The 25569-nt window shown below is 40.4% G+C and overlaps 1 protein-coding gene across 5 annotated transcripts in view; it reads right to left on the reverse strand.

Moving 5' to 3' along the window:
- AUTS2 (activator of transcription and developmental regulator AUTS2) overlaps positions 1-25569 on the reverse strand; it is a 1185004-nt gene that overhangs the window by 890487 nt on the left and 268948 nt on the right. For all 5 annotated transcript variants that reach the window (XM_070461290.1, XM_070461291.1, XM_020869794.2 and 2 more), the window contains exon 2: positions 766-978. In XM_070461290.1, the coding sequence (XP_070317391.1) occupies positions 766-978 (213 nt within the window). The remainder of the gene's footprint in view (positions 1-765; positions 979-25569) is intronic.

Below are 25569 nucleotides of genomic sequence, written 5' to 3' on the forward strand. Positions count from 1 at the left end.
ACAAACAAAACACACCCAGGACACAGGTAACTCAGCAGGTGCTAAAGCCTCTGGATTTGTGCTGAAAACACTGCTATAAACAGCTTCGCTTCTCATTATTAATCTATCTCATCTGGGGATTTCCACAGGCAGAAGGGATCCCAAATGCCAAGAGCTAGATTTTCTTGTGGATCATTGAAACCTAATTATTAAACAGCCCAGTAAGCTCTACCATCAGGCTTTCATACAAGCGGCATATCGCAAAGGCAGTTCTGAATTATGGGCTGTGGAGGACACCTAAAAAAACTCATTTCTTCACCCCTGCTCTCCCACACGCCACAGTATTTGAGCTTTCCTAGAAAATACAAAATCTTAGGCAGGGTCCCCTGCCTGAATACAGACAACAATTTTTAGCACTTCAGGACCTTGATATACACAGTGCATGTGATCAGCTGTGCCCATTTCCTTTCCCCTACCCCAGATGATCTCTCCCTGCAAGCCAATCCACCTGGACCATCACCAAGACCTCCATCAGTCTGCCCTCAATGCCAATAGCACGAGCACCTGTCTTGTTACACAGAGCACACATGTAACTGAAAGGGTACCGTGCTAAGTTTCCAAGTGCTTGGTTTGGGGATATTCTTTTAGAAGCACACACACGGCTCTGCAGGACAGCCCCCCAGCACCCACCAGGGATCTCCTCTCCACCTGTCAGGAAGGATCACAGACAAGCAGGCACCTGAGGAAGAGCAGCCACAGGACAGAACAAGCCCTGCGCATCCTCACCTGTCTGAGCCCCTTCGGCATCTTCTTTCTCTTCCCGAGGTGCTGGCAGAGGTTGCGGTCATTTTCTCGGTCTGAGCTGTAGTGGTGCGGGTGGCTGAGTCGGCTCTTCTTGGAGTGAAAGGACAGGCCGTTGGTAAGTGCTTCTCGTTTCTTCTTGGTCAGAGGGGTCTGGCGTTTCTCCACGCGTTCCTGAGGCTTAAGTGCTACATCTTTCTGTAGGAAAAAGAGAGAGAGAAGGAAAGGGAAGTGGTGGTTACTTAGGTAGCTAGCATCACACCCAAAATAGAGGCTAAATGGGGTTACTAGAAGGGAGCCAGGTAAAGGCAAGAAAGTAGGGTATGAGACTACCTGAAACTAAGGTCAATTTTTCTGACTCCCTAATGCCACACATGTATCCTTCCTAATCTTGTTGGGGGGGATGGGGGTGGGGAACTCAACAAAGCACAAAGTAGCTGTCCATTAGAAGTGGTTTCACTGCTGCCAGGGAGAGCAGCTTTCCATTTGATTCTGCTCTGGGTCCAGCACACACTATTCCCCTAGTAGGCTTAATACACTAGCTTCCCAAAATGGTACACCAACTATGTTTCAGAAAAGGAGTACTAAGTGCATGCAGGATGCAAAAATATCAGCACAAGACTGAACATACCAGGAGGGCCAGGTGGAGGTGAGCCAGAGAGAAAGAAACTCCATTTGTAAGATAAAAATATTTCCTTAATGCATTATATTTTTACCCCAAGTTCCTCTTACCCTGAGTTCCTTAATTCCCATGTCCTTTGCAAAACATGTAACAACCATATCATCACCAAGATCAACAGTAACTTGTCATTTGTTACTGGCTGTGGTGGGGGAGGTGGGGGGGAAGAAGGTAGGAAAAGGGTAATGGATTTTCTAGACTAGGGGACAGCACCTGTAGGAACTACAGACAAGTGCTCCACGTCACAGGACATGGGTGAGCTCTGTGCCTGCAGGCAGGTCAGGGCATCCTGAGGTGCTGAAGACCTGGGTTCTGACTCTGATATTATTCACTATGAAACTCAGAGTAAGTCCCTGCAGCTCTGAGCCCGTGGGGAAAATGGGCTCAGATACTATCAGACTGACACCTGTCAAAGCCCTTTAGAACCCTGAGAAATATACACATTAAGCAATAAAATTAAAATGATTTGGTATTCAATCATTTGTTTATGAGTGAACACATTCCTGGGGCTTCCCAGATGGCTCAGTGGTAAAGAATTTGCCTGCCAATACAGGACACAGAAGACTCGGGTTCTATCCTTGGGTCAGGAAGATCCCCTAGAAGAGGAAATGGCAACCCACTCCAGTGTTCTTGCCTAGGAAATTCCATGGACAGAGGACCTGGTGGGCTACAGTCCACGGAGTTGCTAAGAGTCAGAGACGACTAAATGACTAAGCACGCACAGACGGATGTGTTCCTCCTTACACTGAAAATGTTCCTTCCTGGAGCCTCATCTGCACACAAGTTCTCAGTTTCTATGATCCTGAACATACATTTAAAAATACAATAAGACCAAAAAAGAATTCCCCTTCATCCCATTCTCATTCTCAAAATACCTCTCCCTTTTTCCTTCACAGCCTACATTCTTGGGGGCAGTTATCTCTTCTTCATCTTCCCAATATCTCCGCACTCCCGACCTGACACACACAGTGCTCCCTGAAGTCTTCCCAAGTTTAGCCATGGCCATATTTGGGGACCCTGGACTTTTACATCTGCTTTGCCTAGACCTCAAAAGCCCACTCTTCCATATTCCTCCCTTTTCCACTTGAAGGACACCCCCTCCTCCCAATGTTGCCAGTTATAGGAAAACATTTGGTGATGCAAAGCAATGTTCTCAGGGCTCCACTCATTCAACAAATATTTTTTGTGCACCCTTTATATGCCAAGTACAAACTCAGAACTACCCTACAGGCATTGAGAGAACAACTGTGTGGGGCAAGAAGACCCCAACCTCATGGAATTTAGAAATTAGGGAACAAACAATCAAGTCCCCAATCAAATCACACAAACATGTAATTGCAAACTGAGCTTTTTTTTTTTTTTCAAACTGAGCTCTTTTAGAAGAAAGATCACAGATGCTACAATAGGGGGAAGTGGTCTGTCTGGACGAGAGGTGCTGTGGCTGAGATGACTGCCACTTGACCTAGATCTGAAAGTCTGGGCACAGGGAGCAGCTTGTGCAAAGGCCCTGAGGCAGCTGGCAGCATGATTCTCTGAAAGAATGAGGTCAGGTACTAAGCCCAGTGCTTCACTTACAGAACCCGGCAAATAACAGATGGTCAAATTAATGCTCACTAAATAAGCAAGACCACTAGCTAATGTATCCAAATCTATAAACTACAAGAGTAATTTAAACACTATCTTTACAAGCTGCCTCTGACATGAGTGAGTGAAGCAAGCTAGGAATGCTGATAGGAACAGGAAACCAAGGAATACGGATAAGCAGGCACTGGTGGTACACAAGAAGGATCACAGAAAACAGCAGAAAGTCCCAGAGAAGGGGAAGGGCCTGATCTTTGGGGCAAGATGATATCAAACATTGGGACTTCCCTGGTGACATGGTGGATAAGAATCCATCTGCCAATGCAGGAGACAGGTGTTAGATCCCTGGTTCAGGAAGATTCCACCTGAGGCAGAGAAACCAGGCCTGTGGGCCAAAACTACTAAAGCTCACACACCAAGGGCCTCTGCTCTGCAACAAGGGAAGCCCTGCAACAAGAAGCCCGCACATTGCAAGGATGAGTAAGCCCCTGCTTGCCGCAACCAGAGAAAGCCCATGCAAAGTGACAAAGACTCAGCATAGCCAAAAATAAAATTTCTTAAAAATATATCAGACAACAATCTTCTAAGGCAAATGAGTGGTTTCTGGCTTCACTTCCAGCTGCTATCACTGCAGATGGTTTACCCTCTGCCACTGGAGAGGCAGCTCTCATAAGACAATGAGAATGCGGTGAGGAAGTGTTTAGGGGACAAGCTGAGATCGAAGTAAGTGCACAAAGCCATTGATTCCAGTCTCAAAGCTTTGCACACAATGCCTAACACATGGCAAATATTCAATAAATGTCTGCTATGGTGTCCAGGGTCTACTACCAAAACCAGCTATGTCAGACATCTGCTCAGTATTTGGCCTCACATTTAACCAATTTGGGGCTTTCCCAGGTGGCACTAGTGGTTAAGGAAACTGCCTGCCAATGCAGGAGACATTAGAGACATTGGTTTGATCCCTGAGTTGGGAAGATCCCCTGGAGAAGGAAATGACAACCCACTCCAGTATTCCTGCCTGGAGAATCCCATGGACAGAGGAGCCTGGCAGACTAAACAGTCCATGGGGTCACAAAGAGTAGGACACGACTGAAGCAACTTAGCACTCATGTAACCAATTTAGTCAGCTCTCATAAAAAAACACTCAGGAATAATGGCAACACTAGCAGAAGCAGGCAGGTGAGTCCCACCATGAACTGCTTCTATATAATATGATTAAATCGCACCACTTCTCAAGGTAATACATAAGCTCCCACAGCCTGGAGAAAAGTGCCTTTCTCTGTCACACAGTCCACCTACTGCCCTACATCATATGGATGTGGAGTAGCGGATTAATAAACAAATGATATTTAATAATGTATCAGCTGTGCTTTTTTTTGAAAAAATTATGCCACTCTCTTTGGAAACGAAATCTTTCTTCATACTGAAGGTACTCCAAAGTATATTGAAAATTATGTGCAATTCCATACAAATGTGAATTAATATTTATGAGAGTATAGTATAATTTTTTTCTAAATCCATTTTATTTTCATGCAGCATATTAATCAAGGCATTCTCACTGCACCACAGAATAGCTACATAGAGCAAATGGACCCCATGCCGTGACATTAGCTTGTAAGAGACCTGCTGAAGTCTTAGCAGCAGCAGTACAATCATCTCAGCTTCAATTAATATTGAGATTTTAAACTGTGCAGGCTGTGTGAGGGGGAGAGGGGAAGAAAGAGAGCCTCAAGATGTGTACAGAGGTGGTAGCTTCAGAAATAAAGAAAAAATGAACCGCTTTTTAAATTAATTTTTATTGGAGTATAGTTGCTGTACTGCAGAAGAAATGAAGTCTTTTAAAAAGTTTTTATTATGTAAGAGGTTTTAAAAGATTATCTTTAGAGAGCATCTTTACTGTTTCAAAGATTCAGGTTTATTTATAAATTACTACATAGACACTTTGGAACAGTTCCTGAAAAGAAACAGGCTGCTATTTATTTATTTCCTTTACAAACCTATCCTGACTCTCTGCTATGTATGAAGTAAAATAATTACTTAACATCTCAATGGCTATCTTGGGGGTGATATGAAGACAAAAACTGTCCATTTTAAGCAATTAGACTCAAAGACAGATTATAAACTACTCACCTTCCAACATTCTAAAGAGTTGAACACATAGTTACATACATGTGTATGTGTGCATACATCCATCCACCAACAAATTATCGCAACTAATTTAAGTATTCCCTTAAAGAAACTTGGGCAGCCTATAAAGTGCTGCTTCAATACAAAAAGACAGATTGTCTGGTGTATAAAATAACTTTTTAGGATCGATGAATGGCAATTTTCAAAGGCCTGTTGAGCCATTAGTCTACCATGGTTCCCAAAGAAAATTAATGTCTATCAGAAATATCTACAGTGGCTTTTTAAAATAAGATGACTATGCCTCATACTCAGCAAGGGAAGCATTTAGCAGATTATCAAGGGAGGAGGACAGGAGGATAACGAAAAGATCTGGGGGAAATACTTTAAGGCATTCATCTGATAATCACAGAAGACAGAGAAGCCAGGCAGGCTACAGTCCATAGCGTCACAAAGAGTCGGACAGGACTGATGCGACTGAGTAAACACACACAAGAAGAAGCAAGAAAGCCAGCCAGCCAATAACAGAAGGCTAGCCATGAGGTAAAAAGATTTACACATACTTGCTGGCAATAGAGGGGGTAAGTGCACAAGCTATGTACAACAGACAGGAAGAGGTTTCATGAACAGTTGAAATTATGTGATTTTTAGGTCACTGGTGATGGAGGGCAGGGTCACGGCAGTGCAGATGCTGAGAGGCAGGCTCAGAGACCAACTAATAGTGGCAATTTCCTTCTACACCCAGCCTTTCTTCTTGGTGACGGAAAGGTGATCTTGCTCTTGACTTTCCCTTCTCCCAAATTACAACCTTCCACCAAAGGCTTCCTCTGCCACTCTTGAATTTCAAAATTAGATGGTTCAGTGTTGTGCAAACTAAGGGAGAGCAACAAATTGCAGAGGGAACACTGCAGGCTGCAAGGCTCCATTGGCTGATTACAGATGAAGCCAGAGAGGACAGAAAATAAGGGCACCATTTGCCTACCATGCATGAAATAGATCTTAGAAAGATCTTACGAAGCCTGTCTGATTTTCCCAATCTAAACTGAGGGCTGCCCATCACTTACAAATACAAGTGTCTGTATGTGCCAAAATGTACATAGATGTGTAAGAGGTTCTGAGCAATCTGAGCAGAACCTCTGCTAACAGTGACTTGATCTTGGGGACTTGCAAAGAAAATAACAGAGAAGCCAGGAGAAAAACAAAACATGCTTTCTCTGTCACCATCTTATTGGCTGGCTGTGTGCTGTCATTTTAGTCTGTCAAGTCCTTTGTTGGTTTTTTATAATGCATTTCTACTAGCTTTTCAATGGCTTTACAAACACTGATTCCATCACTTAAGTGCAAAAAAAGTAAAAGCTTGCAGTGATAAGAAGAAGTGAAAATTAAAGAAACAAGACATAACAGCTCTTTTAAAAACTTATCTCTACATGGATATGTTCATATTGGGCCCCCACTTTGGACTTCTGAACAAATGGGACTTACAAACCTACTTTTAGGGCCTAAACTTCTTCAGTAAATAAGCAAAGGAGACAATATAGGAATTTACAAAATAATCAATATGGCATTCAAAAAAATAACCTCTCATGTTCATCTTTTTTTTTCCACTTTCCTTTTGTTTTTTAATTAATTAATTTTAATTGGAGGCTAATTACTTTACAATATTGTAGTGGTTTTTGCCATACATTGACATGAATCAGCCATGGGTGTACATGTGTCCCCCATCCTGAGCCCCCTCCCACCTCCCTCCCCCCCCATCCCTCAGGGTCATCCCAGTACACCAGCCCTGAATGCCCTGTCTCATGCATAGAACCTGGACTGGAGATCTATTTCACATATGATGATATACATGCTTCAATGCTATTCTCTCAAATCATGCCACCCTCACTTTCTCCCACAGAGTCGAAATGTCTGGTTTTTATATCTATGTCTCTTTTGCTCTCTCACATATAGGGTCATCATAACCATCTTTCAAAATTCCATATTTATGTGTTAACATACTATGCTGGTGTTTATCTTTCTGACTTACTTCACGCTGTATAATAGGCTCCAGTTTCATCCACCTCCTTAGAACTGATTCAAATGTGTTCTATTTAATAGTTGAGTAATATTTCATTGTATATATGTACCACAACTTTCTTATCCATTCATGTGCCGATGGACATCCAGGTTGCTTCCATGTCCTAGCTATTGTAAACAGTTTGGTGGTGAACAATGGTGTACACGTGTCTTTCAATTCTGCTTTCCTCGGTGTGTATGCCCAGCAGAGGGATTTCTGGGTTGTGTGGCAGTCAGTTTTTTAAGGAGTCTCCACACTGGTTCTCCATAGTGGTTGCACTAGTTTACATTCCCACCAACAGTGTAAGAGGGTTCCCTTGTCTCTGCACCCTCTCCAGAATTTATTGTTTGCAGACTTTTTGATAGCAGCCATTCTGACCAGCATGGATGGTACCCCATTGTGGTTTCAATTTGCATTTCTCTGATAATGAGTGATGTTGAGCATCTTTTCATGTGTTTGTTAGCCATTTGAATATCTTCTTTAGAGAAATGTTTGTTTAGTTCTTTGGCATATTGTTTGATTGGGTTGTTTATTTTTCTGGTATTGAGCTACATGAGCTGCTTGTATATTTTTGAGATTACTTCACTGTCAGTTGCTTTGTTTGCTATTATTTTCTCCCATTCTGAAGGCTGTCTTTTCACTTTGCTGATAGTTTCCCCTTCATTGTACAAAAGCTTTTAAGTTTAATTAGGTCCCATTTGTTTATTTTTGCTTTTATTTTCATTGCTATGGGAGGTGGGTCATAGAGGATGCTGCTGTGACTTACATCAGAGAATGTTTTGCCTATGTTTTCCTCTAGGAGTTTTATGGTTTCTGGTCTTACATTTAGATCTTTAATTCATTTTATTTTTGTGTATGGTGTTAGAAAGTGTTCTAATTTCATTCTTTAACAAGTGGTTGACCAGTTTTCCCAGCACCACTTTGTTAAAGAGATTGCCTTTTCTCCATTGTATATTCTTGCCTCCTTTGTCAAAGATAAGATGTCCATAAGGGTGTGGATTTATCTCTGGGCTTTCTATTTTGTTCCATTGATCTAAATTTCTGTCTTTGTACCAGTACCACACTGTCTTGATAACTGTAGCTTTGTAGTATAGTCTGAAGTCAGGAAGGTTGATTCCTCCAGTTCCATCCTTCTTTCTCGAGATTACTTTGGCTATTTGAGGTTTTTCTGTGCTTACATACAAATTGTGAAATTATTTGTTCTAGTTCTGAGAAAAATACCATTGGTAGCTTGATAGGGATTGCACTGAATCTATACATTGCTTTGGGTAGTATACTTATTTCATTATATTGATTCCTCCAATCCATGAACATGATATATTTTTCCATCTATTTGTATCATCTTTGATTGCTTTCGTCAGTGCTTTATAGTTTTCTGTATATAGGTCTTTTGTTTCTTTAGGTAGATTTATTCCTAAGTATTTTATTGTTTTCATTGCAATGGTCAATGAAATTGTTTCCTTAATTTCTCTTTCTGTTTTCTCACTGTTAGTGTATAGGAATGCAAGGGATTTGTGTGTTAATTTTATATCCTGCAACTATAATACATTCACTGATTAGTAATTTTCTGGTGGTGGCTTTAGGGTTTTCTATGTATAGGATCATGTCATCTGAAAACAGTGAGAGTTTTACTTCTTCTTTTCCAATCTGGATTCTTTTTATTTCTTTTTCTTCTCTGATTTCTGTGACTAAAACTTCCAAAACTATGTTGAATAGTAGTGGTGAGAGTGGCCACCCTTGTCTTGTTCCTGACTTTAGGGGAAATACTTTCAATTTTTCACCATTGAGGATAATGTTTGCTGTGGGTCTGTCACATAGAGCTTTTATTATATTGACGTATGTTCCTTCTATTCCTGCTTTCTGGAGAGTTTTAATCATAAATGGATGTTGAATTTTGTCAAAAGCTTTTTTTGAATCTATTGAGATAATCATATGGTTTTTATCTTTCAATTTGTTAATGTGGTGTATCACATTTATTTGCAAATATGAAGAATCTTTGCATCCCTAGGATAAAGCCCACTTGGTCATGATGTATGATCCTTTTAATATGTTGTTGGATTCTGTTCGCTAGAACCGTATAGGAGAATTTTGCATCTAAGTTCATCAGTGATACTGGCCTATAGTTTTCTTTTTTGTATGGCATCTTTGGTTTTGTTATTAGGATGATGGAGGCCTCATAGAATTCGTTTGGGAGTTTACATTCCTCTGCAATTTTCTGGAAGAGTTTGAGTAGGATAGGTGTCAGCTCTTCTCTAAATTTTTGGTAGAATTCACCTGTGAAGCCATCTGGTCCTGGACTTTTAGTTTGTTGGAAGATTTTTTATTACAGTTTCAATTTCCATGCTTGTGATGGGTCTGTTAAGATCTTCTATTTCTTTCTGGTTCAGTTTTGGAATGTTATACTTTTCTAAGAATTCATTCATTTCTTCCATTGCACGAAGTTGTCCAATGGGAGTTGTCCATTTAACTGTCATATAGTTGCTGATGGTAGTCTCTTAATATTCTCTGTATTTCCATATTGTCTGTTGTGATTTCTCCATTTTCACTTCTAATTTTGTTGATTTGAGTCTTCTCCCTTTTTTTATTGATGAGTCTGGCTAATGGTTTGTCTATCTTCTCAAAGAACCAGATTTTAGGTTTGCTGATTTTTTTGTATAGTCTCCTTTGTTTCTTTTTCATTTATTTCTACCCTAATTTTTATTATTTCTTTCCTTCTACTAACCCTGGGGTTCTTCATTTCTTCTTTTTCTAGTTGCTTTAGGTGTAAAGTTAGGTCATTTATTTGATTTTTCTCTTGTTTCTTGAGGTAAGCTTGTATTTCTATGAACCTTCCCCTTAGCACTGCTTTTACTGAATCCGATAGTTTTTGGGTTGTTGTGTTTTCATTTTCATTTGTTTTTATGCATTTTTTAATTTCTCTTTTGATTTCTTCTGTGATTTGTTGGTTATTTAGAAGCATGTTGTATAGCCTCCATATGTTTAATTTTTTAATAGTTTTTTCCCTGTAGTTGACATCTAATCTTACTGCATTGTGATCAGAAAAGATGCTTGAAATGATTTCATATTTTTTTAATTTACCAAGGCTAGATTTATGGCCCAGGATGTGATTTATCCTGGAGAATGTTCATGTGCACTTGAGAAAAGGGTGAAATTCATTGTTTTGGGGTGAAATGTCCTGTAGATATCAATTAGGTCTAATTGGTCCATTGTATCATTTAAAGTTTGTGTTTCCTTGTTAACTTTCTGTTTGGTGGAGCTATCTATAGGTGTGAGTGGGGTGTTAAAGTCTCCCACTAGTATTGCGTTACTGTTACTTTCCCCTTTCATACTTGCTAGCATTTGCCTTACATACTGCAGTGCTCCTATACTGGGTGCATACCATATTTATAATTGTTGTATCTTCTTCTTGGATTGATCCTTTGATCATTATGTAGTGTCCTTCTTTGTCTCTTTTCATGGCCTTTATGTCAAAGTCTATTTTATCTGACATGGGAATTACTACTCCTGCTTTCCTTTGGTCTCCATTTTCATGAAATATCTTTTCCAGCCCTTCACTTTCAGTCTGTATGTGTCACTTGTTTTGAGGTGGGTCTCTTGTAGACAGAATGTATAGGGATCTAGTTTTTGCATCCATTCAGCCAGTCTTTGTCTTATGGTTGGGGGCATTCAACGCAATTACATTTAAGGTAATTATTGGTAAGTATGATCCCATTGCCATTTGTTTTGTGGTTTTGCATTTGAGTTTATAAACCTTTTCTTTGCTTCCTGTCTAGAGAGGATCCTTTAGCATTTGTTGAAGAGCTGGTCTGGTGGTGCTGAATTCTCTCAGCTTTTGCTTGTCTGTAAAACTTTTGATTTCTCCTTCATACTTGAATGAGATCGTTGCTGGGTATAGTAATCTGATTGTAGGTTTTTCTCTCTCATCACTTTAAGTATGTCCTGCTATTACCTTCTGGCCTGAAGAGCTTCCATTGAAAGATCAGCTGTTATCCTTATGGGGATCCCATTGTGTGTTATTTGTTGCTTTTCTCTTGCTGCTTTTAATATTTGTTCTTTGTGTTTGATATTCATTAATTTGATTAACGTGTGTCTTGGGCTGTTTCACCTTGGGTTTATCCTGTTTGGGACTCTCATGTTCATCTTTAAAAAAAAATCAAAAACATCTACCATATGCCAGACATTTTGCCACCTGCTAGAAATATCTAAGAAAGGATCTAGGAACTCACGTAAATTGATGAAGTATTACACTAAAGGGGGATAGGCACGAAGCAGGCAAAATGCTTCCTATTGCTATATTTCACACTGGATGAAAACTGCAGCCCTGCATTATCACAAAAAGAAAATAACAGATACACAGAATACAGAGTCCAGAAACAGACCTACTGATATATGGATAATGGATTTTCAGCAAAAGTAAAAAAACAATTCTGTGGAGAAATAATCTTTTCAGCAAATGTCAATGGAACAAGTAGATACCCACGTGAAAACTACAGATATAGATATATACATATATATATCCATATCTCAATCTATTAGAAACGTTAACTCAAAATATATCATAAACCTAGTTTAAAACCTAAAACTAAAAAGTATCTAGAAGAAAACTTTTGTAAACTTGGGTTAGACAAAGATTTTTCAGATACAGTAACACAAGCAGAATCCAGAAAAAAAAAAAACAACCTGATAAATTATACCTTATCAAAAATGTAAACTTCTAGTCTTCAAAAGACGTTGTTAAGAAAATGAAGATACAAGCCACAAGAAAAAAATATTTGCCAAGTGTGTATCTGATGAAAGTTTTGTATCTAGAATACATTCTTTTAAACTCTTGAAACTACATAAAAAGAAAGCAACTCAATTTGTTAAATGGACAAAAAGATTTAATACTTAACTAAAGAAGATACACAACAAAGGTCCGTCTAGTCAAGGCTATGGTTTTTCCAGTGGTCATGTACGGATGTAAGAGTTGGACGGTGAAGAAAGCTGAGTGCTGAAGAATTGATGCTTTTGAACTGTGGTGTTGGAGAAGACTCTTGAGAGTCCCTTGGACTGCAAGGAGATCCAACCAGTCCATCCTAGAGGAGATCAGTCCTGGGTATTCATTGGAAGGACTGATGCTGAAGCTGAAACTCCAATACTTTGGCTACCTCATGCGAAGAGTTGACTCACTGGAAAAGACCCTGATGCTGGGAGGGACTAGGGGCAGGAGGAGAAGGGGATGACAGAGGATGAGGTGGCTGGATGGCATCACCGACTTGATGAACATGAACTTCAGTAAACTCCGGGAGTTGGTGATGGACAGGGAGGCCTGGCGTGCTGCGATTCATGGGGTCACAAAGAGTCGGACACAACTGAGTGACTGAACTGAAGTAAACTGAAAGAGGATACATGGGTGGCAAATAAACACATGAAAAGATGCTTAGCAGCAGTAATCCTCAGGGAAATGTAACATTATATCTACTACATACATATTAGAATGACTAAAATGAAAAAGAATGACCATACCAACTACGTATGGGCAAGGATGTAGAGGAACTTTCATACACTACTGGTAGAAAGTATAAATGGTACAGTCACTTTAAAAAACAGTTTGTTCCTTTAGAAATTCAAAGTATACCTACCATATGTATCAACTATTCTACTCCTAGGTATTTCCCCAAGGAAATTAAAGCACATGCCCACATAAAAATTTATACATGCATGTTCATATCAGCTTTGTTACAGCCTAAAACTGGGAAAAACTTAAATATACATCAACAAGTGAATGAACTGTGATATAACCATTCAATACAATATTACTCAGCAATAAAAAAGAATAACCTATTTATGTATGCTATATGAATAAATCTCAAAACAATTATGCTGAATTTAAAAATCAAATTAAAAAAGAATACATTCTGTATGATTCCACTAACATAAAATTCTAAGAAATGTAAAATAATCAATAGTGACAGAAAACAGATTAGCGGTTCCCATGGAGACACAGGAAAATATTATATGGGGACAAGAGGAAAGTTCTGTGGTGAGGGGCATTTTCCTTGTCTTGACCATGATGATAGTTTCATGGGTGTATACACATGTCAAAAGTGTAAAAATGTTACACTTTTAATTCAGGCAATTTACTAGTGTGTCAATTACACCTCAATAGAACTCTTTTTTAAAATGTCACAACTGGCTATCATGCACAGCTGACATATCATTATTACTTGATATCATGATTACTAGATTATATTGAGTGTCCATCAGAAAGAACTCATCTTTCAGGTTGTTGGAACAAAGGGATGGCCATACTCTGGAAGGATTGGCTTTGGACCATGAAGGTTCCACTGAAAACAACTCAGCTGTGAGCCTTGTGAATGTGAACGTCTCAGTCGGGCTCAGGAGCAGTGCCCGGGCTGTACGTCACTCTCAGCGTAAAGGTGGAGTTCACACCGTGCACCCTGTCTTCTTCACCTGTAACAGTCAAATCTCAGCTACTCAGAGGCTAACTTTTAGTAGAGTTTGTCCTATTTTACTTTCAAATACTTTGTTACTGTTTGGCCACATCCTCTCTCATGAACACAAGAATCAAAGAGCAAAGAAAGAAAACATACATAACTTTTTACTGTTTCTAAATGTAAAAACAAATAAGTACCTTATTAAAATACTATATACAATGCATAATGATGCATATGACATAAAGGAATCCAAATGAAGAGAAAAAGGGGTTTAAAAAGGGAGAAAGTGCAAGCACAGACAAAAATCAGTATATGAAAACACCTGTAAAGGCACAGAGCCACTATCAGAAGTGGTGGGGGGGACCTCAAAACCAGCCACTGAGAAGCCTTCCTAAATTCAGTTATGGGATGAGATCACAACTATCAGCTTAAGCGAGATTTTTGCACACTCTGTGAATTGAAAACGTTCCAGCAGTCTCCCATTCCCATAGATAATTGAGAGTTGGCTGCTGTTAGACCTTAACATGCTCAAAGCGGCTGAGTCCCTGGCAACCAGATGCTACTGCTTAAAACAGTTTAGGCTCTTAGCCCTGAAGGATTCCTAAAATTGGATTACAGTCCCTCCAGATAATCTGAGAAATACAGCATGACGAAAAAGAAACCTTAAAAAAAAAAAATTAACTCCTCCATAACAGCAGCATTCTGAAAGCTGAGCACAGCCATGACTGAGGCAGAAAATCTCATCAGCGAGGGCTTAAGGGCAATGGTGTACACAAAGGGGGAGTCCAGAAAGAGGAGGGGAACCCATGCAACAGAGGAGAGCATCAGGAAGCCAGAAGGGAAAGTAAGCACCGTGCAATTCTCAGGCTTTTTGGAGGGCAAAGAGTCTGGTGTGCTGCCTTGAGAGAGGGTCACAGAGCACACAAATTTCTACTGCTTTCTCATCCACTCAAATATAACCCAAGGAGGTCACACTCACATCTGAGAGGATGTGTGATCCTAATGAGACCACTTTTAACTAGTCATTACTCATTTTTGACTAGGCATGTCATGCAAAAGATGGGGAAAGGGTTAATTTACTTGTTACAGTAAAGCAAGTATGCTTAGTCACTTCAATCCTGTCCATTCTTTCTGGCCCCCATGAACCACCATTCCTCTCTGGCTCCTCTGTCCATGGGGTTCTCCAGGTAAGAATACTGGAGTGGGTTGCCATGCCCCCCTCCAGGGGATCTTCCCCGCCCAGGGATCGAACCCATGTCTCCTGCATCTCCTGCACTGCTGGTGGATTCTTTACCACTGAGCACTGGGGAAGCCCACCGCAGCAAAATGATCAGTAACTGGTCCTTTGCTGTAACACTCAGGTTGAGCTCCCCAGGGAGACTGGTTATAACTCCATCAGCTCTGAAATCCTAGTGGCGGACACAGAATGTCATGCACAGTGAGCTGTTTTTGAACAAAAGAATTAGAGGAGGACACCGTGAATGCTCCCCACCGTATGAGTCACATCCCTCCTCCGAAATCACATTTCCACCCAAAAAACCTTCAAGCTTATTATTCCCCACCACATCCTTGGCAAAGTCATTACTATCCCCCTGTACATTAAGAGGGGGTGAACAGATCCTCAAGAGAGAACCTAAGTTACCCCATTAAATACAAGAGGAAACAAAACAATAAAGGGCACTGACTGGGAAAATGACAGGTCTTGCCATCATCTTTGTGGCTTGATCTCATGGCCAGATTACCATTTTCTGGGTCTCAATACCTCTATTCACAGAAAAATCAGGAGTGGTTGATACTGTCATCCATATATTCAAGACAAGGACCTTGATGAGCCAGTGACAACCTCTTCATATACAGACATTTGATCCAGATAAATACGGTACAGATTTTTATTTTCTTCCCTTAAAATGTTTCCAATTTGTTCTCTTACCCAGGTGCCCACATACTACCATACCTTCATTTTAAATGACCAATGTCTGGCCCCTAAGTGAATCTTTAATTACTTAAGGAGAGAGGCAGTGCATCCATTCATTTCACTTTTCTAACAGAGTGAAATGAAATGAACCACAGGGGAAATAAAAAGCAAAATAAGGATTGGGATTCCAAGTCATGGAGGAGTCCTCCATTCTTTTCTGCCATGCTAAACCGGTTCTGATCCTCACTCTTTCCTTTAACCTTTCCCAGAGGAGAAAAAAGGAAAACAAAATCCTGATGTGATTCAGATCTTACAAAACGGGGAAAAAAGGGAGGACCACTAATATGTCCTTCTAGCTCTGGCTCTTAAGAAATTAAGCCTCTACTAACAGGCAGTTGAGAACACCTTGATATTTGACTTTAGTCAGGGCTGGCTGTGCTTTCATAGAAACAGAGGTGGTGTATGGGTAAGAGTAACCATTTTTGGAGAGGTTCACTTAGGAGAACAAAATCTTTCTCTTTCTCTCTCTCACACACCCAACGCCTGATTCTGTCCACTCAGCAAACAGGAAACAATTTCACAAACGGTAACTTAGTGTTTAGGATTATTCAGTAACAGGAAAAGCCACTTCTGGCAAAATTCACATTATGTAGCTCAAATATAAATAGTTTATACAGCATATTAAGTAGGGTATATGGATAAAAGAAATCTCTTTATGGCTCAGGTTTTTCAAGTAGTTCAAATAGGTTCTTAGAGAACGATGAAATAATTAATTCCTTCAGTACTAATTCTATAACTTTCTCCCAACTTCCCAGAAACTGTAGTCAACTTTCCAATGGAAATAAGCAGGCATCCATTCATTTACAGAACCGTGATGCAGAAAACCAACATATCCACGAATATATATATTAACACCTCCCCACACTCCACAAACACTTGTTACATCCTTTCTCAAACTACTCCTTTATCAAACTTTCTCTTAACTGGCTTGTCAATGGTATAGACCAACCTGTTTCAATATCTGAAAACTTAGGGTCCTCCATGAGATAATCTCTTAGGTTGTATCAAACTCTGATGTTATTATTATCCTCAGAGGTTATTTAACACATATAAAACATGCAACCAATGTAGCCTTAACAGTTCACTGATTCAGTAGCACTTTTTCTTCCAGATCATGTTTTCCAGAATTAAATATCTCTATGAGATTTCTCTGATATGAAAGCATGTTCTTTTGATTTTGAGAACTAGGCATGGTTCTGATTTGATTTGAGAACCAGACATGATTTAATAAAAGGTCAAGACAAATTTCTGAATATAAAGCAAGGACTGATTTGTGACTTTTCATAACCACTAATATTTGTACAGCAACTGAGAGCTGCAAGGGTACAACAAGCTTACCTTTTAAAGTCAACATTTCACTTGATTTCCTAATAACCCAATACAACAGGCAGCACCACTTTCATTTTCTAAATGAGGAAACAGAGGTTTGGTATACAAATGACATCCCAAAGTCAGAGAGTCAGCCCTTGTCAACACACTTGGGGTCCCTTGGCTCTAATCCTAGTCTCATTCCCTAACACCAGGTCGTTAGAGCCTTATTTCTAAGTGTCGGGATTATGACCTTTTGCTTGAAGAAAATTATAAATTATAGTTTAGTACTGTCTCATTATAAAATCCTTCTTCTCACCTCCATTTCCCCTCCAAAGCATAATTAGGGAAAGGCTATGCCCCTTACATCAAGCATTTGAACTCTTTCTCAAGGATTTAGATCAGCAATAGAAATCTAGACAGAAATAAAAAGCTTCGGTTTTTCTCTTCATGTGTTTTTTTGCCATCTGTATGTCTTCCTTGGAGAAATGTCTGCTTAGTTCTTTGGCCCATTTTTTGATTGGGTCATTTATTTTCCTGGAGTTGAGCTGGAGGAGTTGCTTGTATATTTTTGATATTAATCCTTTGTCTGTTGCTTCGTTTGCTATTATTTTCTCCCAATCTGAGGGCTGTCTTTTCACCTTGCTTATAGTTTCCTTTGTTGTGCAAAAGCTTTTAAGTTTCATTAGGTCCCATTTGTTTATTTTTGCTTTTGTTTCTAACTTTCTGGGATGTGGGTCATAGAGGATCCTGCTGTGATTTATGTCAGAGAGTGTTTTGCCTATGTTCTCCTCTAGGAGTTTTATAGTTTCTGGTCTTACATTTAGATCTTTAATCCATTTTGAGTTTATTTTTGTGTATGGTGTTAGAAAGTGTTCTAGTTTCATTCTTTTACAGGTGGTTGACTAGTTTTCCCAGCACCACTTGTTAAAGAGGTTGTCTTTTTTCCATTGTATATCCTTGCCTCCTTTGTCGAAGATAAGGTGACCATAGATTCGTGGATTTATCTCTGGGCTTTCTATTCTGTTCCATTGATCTATATTTCTGTCTTTGTGCCAGTACCATACTGTCTTGATGACTGTGGCTTTGTAGTATAGTCTGAAGTCAGGCAGGTTGATTCCTCCAGTTCCATTCTTCTTTCTCAAGATTACTTTGGCTATTCGAGGTTTTTTGTATTTCCATACAAATTGTGAAATTATTTGTTCTAGTTCTGTGAAAAATACCATTGGTAGTTTGATAGGGATTGTATTGAATCTATAGATTGCTTTAACACATGAAAAGATGCTCAACATCACTCATTATCAGAAAATTGCAAATCAAAACCACAATGAGGTACCATTATACGCCAGTCAGGATGGCTGCTATCCAAAAGTCTACAAGCAACAAATGCTAGAGAGGGTGTAGAGAAAAGGGAACCCTCTTACACTGTTGGTGGGAATGCAAATTAGTACAGCCACTATGGAAAACAGTGTGGAGATTTCTTTAAAAGCTGGAAACAGAACTGCCATATGACCCAGCAATCCCACTTCTGGGCATACACACCAAAGAAACCAGATCTGAAAGAGACATGTGCACCCCAATGTTCATCACAGCACTGTTTATAATAGCCAGGACATGGAAGCAACCTAGATGCCCATCAGCAGACGAATGGATGAGGAAGCTGTGGTACATATACACCATGGAATATTACTCAGCCATTAAAAAGAATTCATTTGAATCAGTTCTAATGAGATGGATACAGAGCAAAGTAAGCCAGAAAGATAAAGACCATTACAGTATACTAACACATATATATGGAATTTAGAAAGATGGTAACGATAACCCTATATGCAAAACAGAAAAAGAGACTCAGATGTATAGAACAGACTTGTGGACTCTGGGAGAAGGCGAGGGTGGGATGTTTCAAGAGAACAGCATCGAAACATGTATATTATCTAGGGTGAAACAGATCACAGCCCAGGTTGGGTGCATGAGACAAGTGCTCGGGCCTGGTGCACTGGGAAGACCCAGAGGGATGGGGTGGAGAGGGAGGTGGGATGGGGTGGAGAGGGAGGTGGGATGGGGTGGAGAGGGAGGTGGGAGGGGGGACCGGGATGGGGAATACATGTAAATCCATGGCTAATTCATTTCAATGTATGACAAAAACCACTGCAATGATGTAAAGTAATTAGCCTCCAACTAATAAAAATAAATGGAAAAAAAAAAAAAAAAGCTTTGGTTTTTCTCTAAAACTGACAATTTTCACCATTTTATTTCAAGGGTGAAAAGTAGCAGAGAATGACACCCTTTTGACCTTAAAGAAAAAAATAAGAAACTACACACATGCTCCAGACCCTGAATTCCACATGTTCTGCCTATGTGGCTCAATAAATATTAATGGATAATGGCAGCAGCTATAAATACCCATGGGCACACACACACACAAAAAAAAACACCAGAAATTCTTGTTTAGCGTATCTTGCAAATGCTCTATCACTAAATGAGACATAAACACAGGTTTCATGGCAAGACTTCCCAGTCTGGGAGCTTGTTCACATGGTTCCAGCCTACGAATGCACTCTCCCTTCCACTGCCCTTCCCATTAACCCCCATCTTCTATTTCAGATTTTAACCAGAAGCATTTTCTTTCCTTTAGCATCATATGGGGGAAAATACAATGAACAACTCTGCAGGCTTTCACAGAACACAGAAAAGTACTTAAGAGGCAGTGTCAGTTTGCACGAGAGACCTGGACGCTAAGTTTGAGGCAACTATGTCATGAAAAGACGCCCAAACTTTTATCAAGTCACAGCCTGGTCTCTATACCAAAGCTTCCTATAGATAGATTTAGTGATGTTTAGATACTTATTGGGTCTATCAGATTTGATAATGGAATCAATCTCTCCCTTTAGAAGCTCTGGGTTAATGGCAAAGTTTATTAAACTGCAGGCAGTCATTCAGAAAAGATCAATAGAGACATGATTACAGAGTAACCAGAGGATTAAACCTGAGATTTATCACAAAATTAAACTGAATTAAATGTTCTCTGATAGCACTTGAAATGCTGTCGATATGTTTAACTCATAATCTATGCTTTCTGTGTTTACCTAATAGGCACAGGGATGTCTGATTTGAGAAAATGATTGCTATATAAAAACATAAGCCACAGAGATTTGCTGAAAGCCTCGAGAGTCCCTTCTGAAAATGTTCACCCATTTTTAAGAAGCAGTGCTTTAATTTCTCCATAAGAGCTGTCTACAGTTTAACTCAGTAATTTTGAGTTACTCAGTACATAGCCCATTCTGCCCAACCCTAAAGCTCACACATACAGGTATCCCTCGCTTTTCCAAAGTTCACTTTATGCCACTTCACTTTTACAAGAAAACCTACATTTGCATCTGTCTCCCCTAACCGAAAGAAATCAGAAGAGGGTTTTTCACTTTTATGGAAAGAGGTGAAAAGTAAAAACAATATTCAGTGTCTGTTCTGCAAAATGCTGAGAGGCAGCATCCACCCCAAACAGCAAGTGACCCCACCAAGCTCCTTCCCTGGGAGCTACCCGCTGAATCTCAGCATCTAGTTGCCATACCTTTGAACAGCATCTGTGAACATCTGTGCTTTACACTGATTTATTTTGTGCATCCGTTAGCAAAATGTGTCCTAAGGTAGTTGCTTCTTGGCTCTATGCCATTTTGGCTTTCAGAAGATTTCACAGAACACTCTACTTTCAGAAAGTGGGGGAACCCTATACACCCTCACATGCATATATTTTAGAAACTGTGTCTGCAAGTTACATCCTTGAAGCTATTTCCTCATCTTTAAAAAACTTCCTTCCCTTCCCTCACACAGAAGCATGTGGTGTGACACTGGGCCTTGGTCCCCTAAGGAAAGGGGGCTGGAAAATGTCATCTAGATGTAGGAAAATCAACCCTTCCACATCCTGGGAGGATTTACTGATGCCACCACAAGCTCAGCAAGTCACATTCATAAAAGTAAAATATTGTTCACAGGCTCTGAAAGGTAACCACTGGCTAAACAAACTGGCGACAGCATACATGCTCGTAATCAATGGAGGAGTCAGTATGCATGATGGCAGCTAAGGCTGATATTAATACCACAGTGAGAGAGCACGGCTCTGCAGGACCTGAGATGATAAAGGCTGATCCTGCTGTGTCAGTCTGGGAGGGTGTGCGCGCAAGCAGATGGGCAGGCAGGGAAATCAGTCATGGAGCAAACACTGAGCCTGTGGTTTAAGCTACACCTTGGATGGCACTGAGTCTGAGGGAGACCTCCCCTTTCCCCTGGTCTAGTTGCTGTCACGTTGCTAGTACACTGCACCCACCCACGGCGTCGGCCCTGCCCCGAGGAGCTGCGGGCTGCAGTGACTTCAGCTGTAATCCAATATGGCAGCTGTTTGGAAAGAGAGGAGAGAGGAGCTGGGTTGGAAACGAGATGCTGGGGCTGATACCATCCTGCAGTTCTATCGTCCCCTGGTCAGCACACTGATTTACGCCAGAGCCACCGCGTTTCTTCTCAGCACTTATCCAATGTTACAATACCTTTTCGTGCTGTGGGTAGTCCACAAAATTTTTTGAGTCCTCAGGGACGAAGAATGCCATCCTGCCTGCTGAAGAAAGGAGCTCTGCACCCCACCCTAAAAGCCGGGGCTGCTTTGAAGGACATGAAGCCAAAGCTGCTTACATCAGACTCTTTGACTGATAGAGATCCTATGACATCAGTTTCTTACATTATTTTGCACAGTAGAAACTTCATGCTAAGGAAAGCACTGCCCCTCACTGCTATCGATACATTGTGTCTTTGCTCAATCTAGGACTGATAGAAGCAGGTGCTCTGGCAGCAGTAAGATCTGGGTTTGAGCCCTGGTGTTGCCACTTTGTGGCTTTGTGACCTTGTGCAAATCTCCAGCCTGTTTAGATCTCCATTTTTACTGCTCCAGGACAGGGACAGAGTTATGAGGCCTAATGAAATCTGTGGGAAGCGCCTCGGATATTTCCTAGCATAAAGCAGATAACAAATGCTAAGTGAGGAATTCCTCTTCCTAGCTAATACAATCATGTTCCTAGTCATTACAAAGGGAAACGGGTCATTATAAAACGCTGTCTTTGGCAATTGAGGATTGATGGTGTCCCACTATTCTCTATACAGCCTTAAGAATGTGTGTATTGAATATCTTTTGGTATACAGTGATGTACTACGTATTATAACACCTCTTTTAATTACCATAATACCCTGTGCAGCTTCAGGTTTTCTTATTTCCATCAAATGGGGGCTAAGTGTCACAACTAATTTATAAAGTAGCTATTTGAATTAAATAAAGGAATACAGTTTCTGGAACAGACTAGAGTCAGTCATTCTATTACTATGAATTAACTTGACCAGGGCCACACGGCTTGAAGACAACACCAGGATTCAGTGCAGAGCTGGGGACATTAGAGCTCATGCTACACGCATGGGCCCGAATGCAGAAGCCTGGGATGTAGCTGGCACACTGCCCGGGATGCACACTGTGACTCTGAACTCAGTCTTTCCATACTTCTCTATTCTTTTTTTTTTTTTTTTTAATAAGCACATCACTTGGTCTACTTACCCTGTAAAATTAAAGAAAAAAAAAAGTACAATTTGCTCTTTGTAATAATAACACCACATAAATGTTCATCTATATTTTTCCCCAAAATCTGCCTTCCATAATTTATGAGAAGTGCAAAAAGTTGCTGGGAAAAGAAAAATGAATTTCCCATCACCACATGAAATGGAAAGATGGAAACTTCAGGAAGGTTTGGCATGGGAAGAGAGCAACCCTTTGTACTCGTGATATATCCAAAATGAAAAAGACCACCATGCAAACTGCTCCTAGAGACAGGGAAAAAGAAGGCATGAAAAAGTGTTTGATGCTGATTCCATCATACATCTCTTTTCAACTGCTTTACCTCTGCTGGCTTTCCAAATGAGACGTCTGTCCATTTTCAAAAAGAAAATAAATGCATTCAGGATACTTACTAGATGCACTTCAACATACAAAGATTATCTACAAGGCTTCCTGCTGGAGCCTAACCTTGAGAGAAATGGGTTTCTTGGGCGGTATTGGGGAATCCCTCAATGCGCCATCCAAAACCTTCCTGCGTTAAGACTTAATGGAACAGGGAGCGCTGGAACAAAGGAGGGGGGGAAAGCTCTCCTTCCCAGCTGAGCACTGACACACACAGTACCGTTTGGGAGGCAACTTTATGTGCTCTTAGTAGTAGATTAATGAATGTAATTACCTAGCATTGTGGCTGTGAATGCTGCAAAAACTATAATTTATAGAGCGCTGTAAAGTTCTAATGTGTTTTTATGTCCATAAGCTGCTTAACCATAATCTAATGCATTTGTACAAGAACAGCCTAAGTGGCTCTCAGCTGAACAGTGAACACAAGTGTCTGAACCTCAGCAATTCTCCTCGTACGTCTTTATAACCCAACCCCGTGTGGTAAGCATCCGAGGGAAACAGCTGCTGAATTATACAAATAATTCCAGAGACAGTGACAAGGCTCTCTGCCTCTCTCACCATGAGAAGAGCTGCTGGCTGACAAAGGGCTGCAGGCCTTAATTAAATGCTGGAGTGGTTCTGCAGACATGTTTGGTGGTTACTTTTTCTTTTACCAACATTCTCAACACCCTCTCTTCCAGTTCCATCTACTCTCATCCCTGCTCCCTAGAGGTGAGCAGGGGTAGAAAGGGGGAGGAGAGAAGAGAACAGGGAAAAAAATTACCTTTCTATATGAAAATATCCTACCTGGCTTCCCACTTGGAAAAAGCTTACCATTTCCAATTTCTCAGACACTGTATTTTCAAGGAAGGAAATAAAGGAATATTCCCTTCACTTTCAAGGGAGGAAAGCTCAACAATTCTCTGACGACCAAAGGAAATTATCCTTTGAGACTGTCCTGGTCAGGGGTTTGAGGTACCTCATGTGAGTGGATAGATGACTATGATGATGAAGATAAGGGTGGTGATGATGGTGGGTGGTGGTGGCTGATGCCTTTTTAGAGTTTGCAATGTGTAGAATTACACACCCTCCATAGTCTAATGAGAAGAAGTCCAATTGGTTTACCACTGATAAACCAATTTTAATATGAAAATACCAAGAGTTGTGATTAGTTAAGTGGCAAGGCAGGTATTTCAATTCAGCTTTTCACTACACAGCCTGTACTAGGCTCACTAGACAACTTATTTACAACTTGTAACTTAAAGTTTCCTCATCTATAACATAGAGATTGGTATTGTTGTTCAGTCATGAAGTCACGTCTGGCTCTTCACCACCCCATGCACACCAGGCTTCCCTGTCCTTCATTATCTCCTGGAGTTTGCCCAAGTTTATGTTCACCGAGTCTGTGTGCTCTCTAACCATCTCATTCTCTGTCATCCACTTTTCCTCCTGCCTTCAATCCTTCCTGGCATCAGGGTCTTTTTTAATGAGTCGGCTCTTCACATCATGTGGCCATGCTCCAGCTTCAGCATCAGTCCTTCCAATGAATATTCAGGATTCATTTCCTTTAGAATTGACTGGTTTGATTTCTTTGCAGTCCAAGGGACTCTCAAGAGTCTTCTCCTGCACCACAATTTGAAAGCATCAGTTATTTGGCACAGCCGTGTTTATGGCCCAACTCTCACATGTATAGATGAGAACTGGAAAAACACAGTTTTGACTATGCAAACCTTTGTTGGCAAAGTGATGCCTTTGGTTTTTAATATGCTGTCTAGGTTGGTCACAGCTTTGCCTCTAAGGAGCAAATGTCCTTTAATTTCAAGGCTGTAGTTACTGTCTGCAGTGGTTTTGGAGCCCAAGAAAATAAAATCTGTTACCACTTCCACTTTTCCCCATCTGTTTGCCATGAAGTGATGGGACCGGATGCCATGATCTTCGTTTTTTGAATGTTGAGTTTCAAGCCAGCTTTTTCACTCTCTTCTTTCACCCTCATCAAGAGGCTCTTCAGTTCCTCTTTACTTTCTCCTACTACACTGGTTATCATCTGCCTATCTGAGGTTATTGATATTTCTCCTGGCAATCTTAATTCCAGCTTGGGATTCATCCAGTCTGGCATTTCACATGATGCACTCTGAATATAAGTTAAATAAACAGTGAAAATATATAGCCTTGTCATACTCCTTTCCCAATTTTGCACAAGTCTTGCTTCTAACTGTTGCTTCTTGACCCGCATACAGGTTTCTTAGGAGACTGGTAAGGTGGTCTGATATTTCCACCTTTTTAAGAATTTTCGAGAGTTTGTTGTGATCTACACAGTCAAAGGCTTATGTGTAGTCAATGAAGCAGATGTTTTTCTAGAATCGCCTTGCTTTCTCTATGATCCAACAAACGTCGGCAATTTGATCTCTGGTTCCACTGTCGTTTCTAAACCCATTTTCTACATCTGGAAGTTCTCGGTTGACATACTGCTGAAGCCTAGCTTGAAGGACTGTTAGCATAACCTTACCAGTATGTGAAATGAGTACAATTGTTTGGTAGTTTGAACATTCTTTGGCATTGCCCTTCTTTGGGATTGGAATGAAATCTGACCTTTCCCAGCCCTGGGGCCACTGCTGAGTTTTCCAAATTTGCTGATAATATTAAGTGCAGCACTTTAACAGCATC

This window comes from Odocoileus virginianus, chromosome 33 (genome assembly GCF_023699985.2).
Source record: "Odocoileus virginianus isolate 20LAN1187 ecotype Illinois chromosome 33, Ovbor_1.2, whole genome shotgun sequence".
Lineage (NCBI taxonomy): Eukaryota > Metazoa > Chordata > Mammalia > Artiodactyla > Cervidae > Odocoileus > Odocoileus virginianus.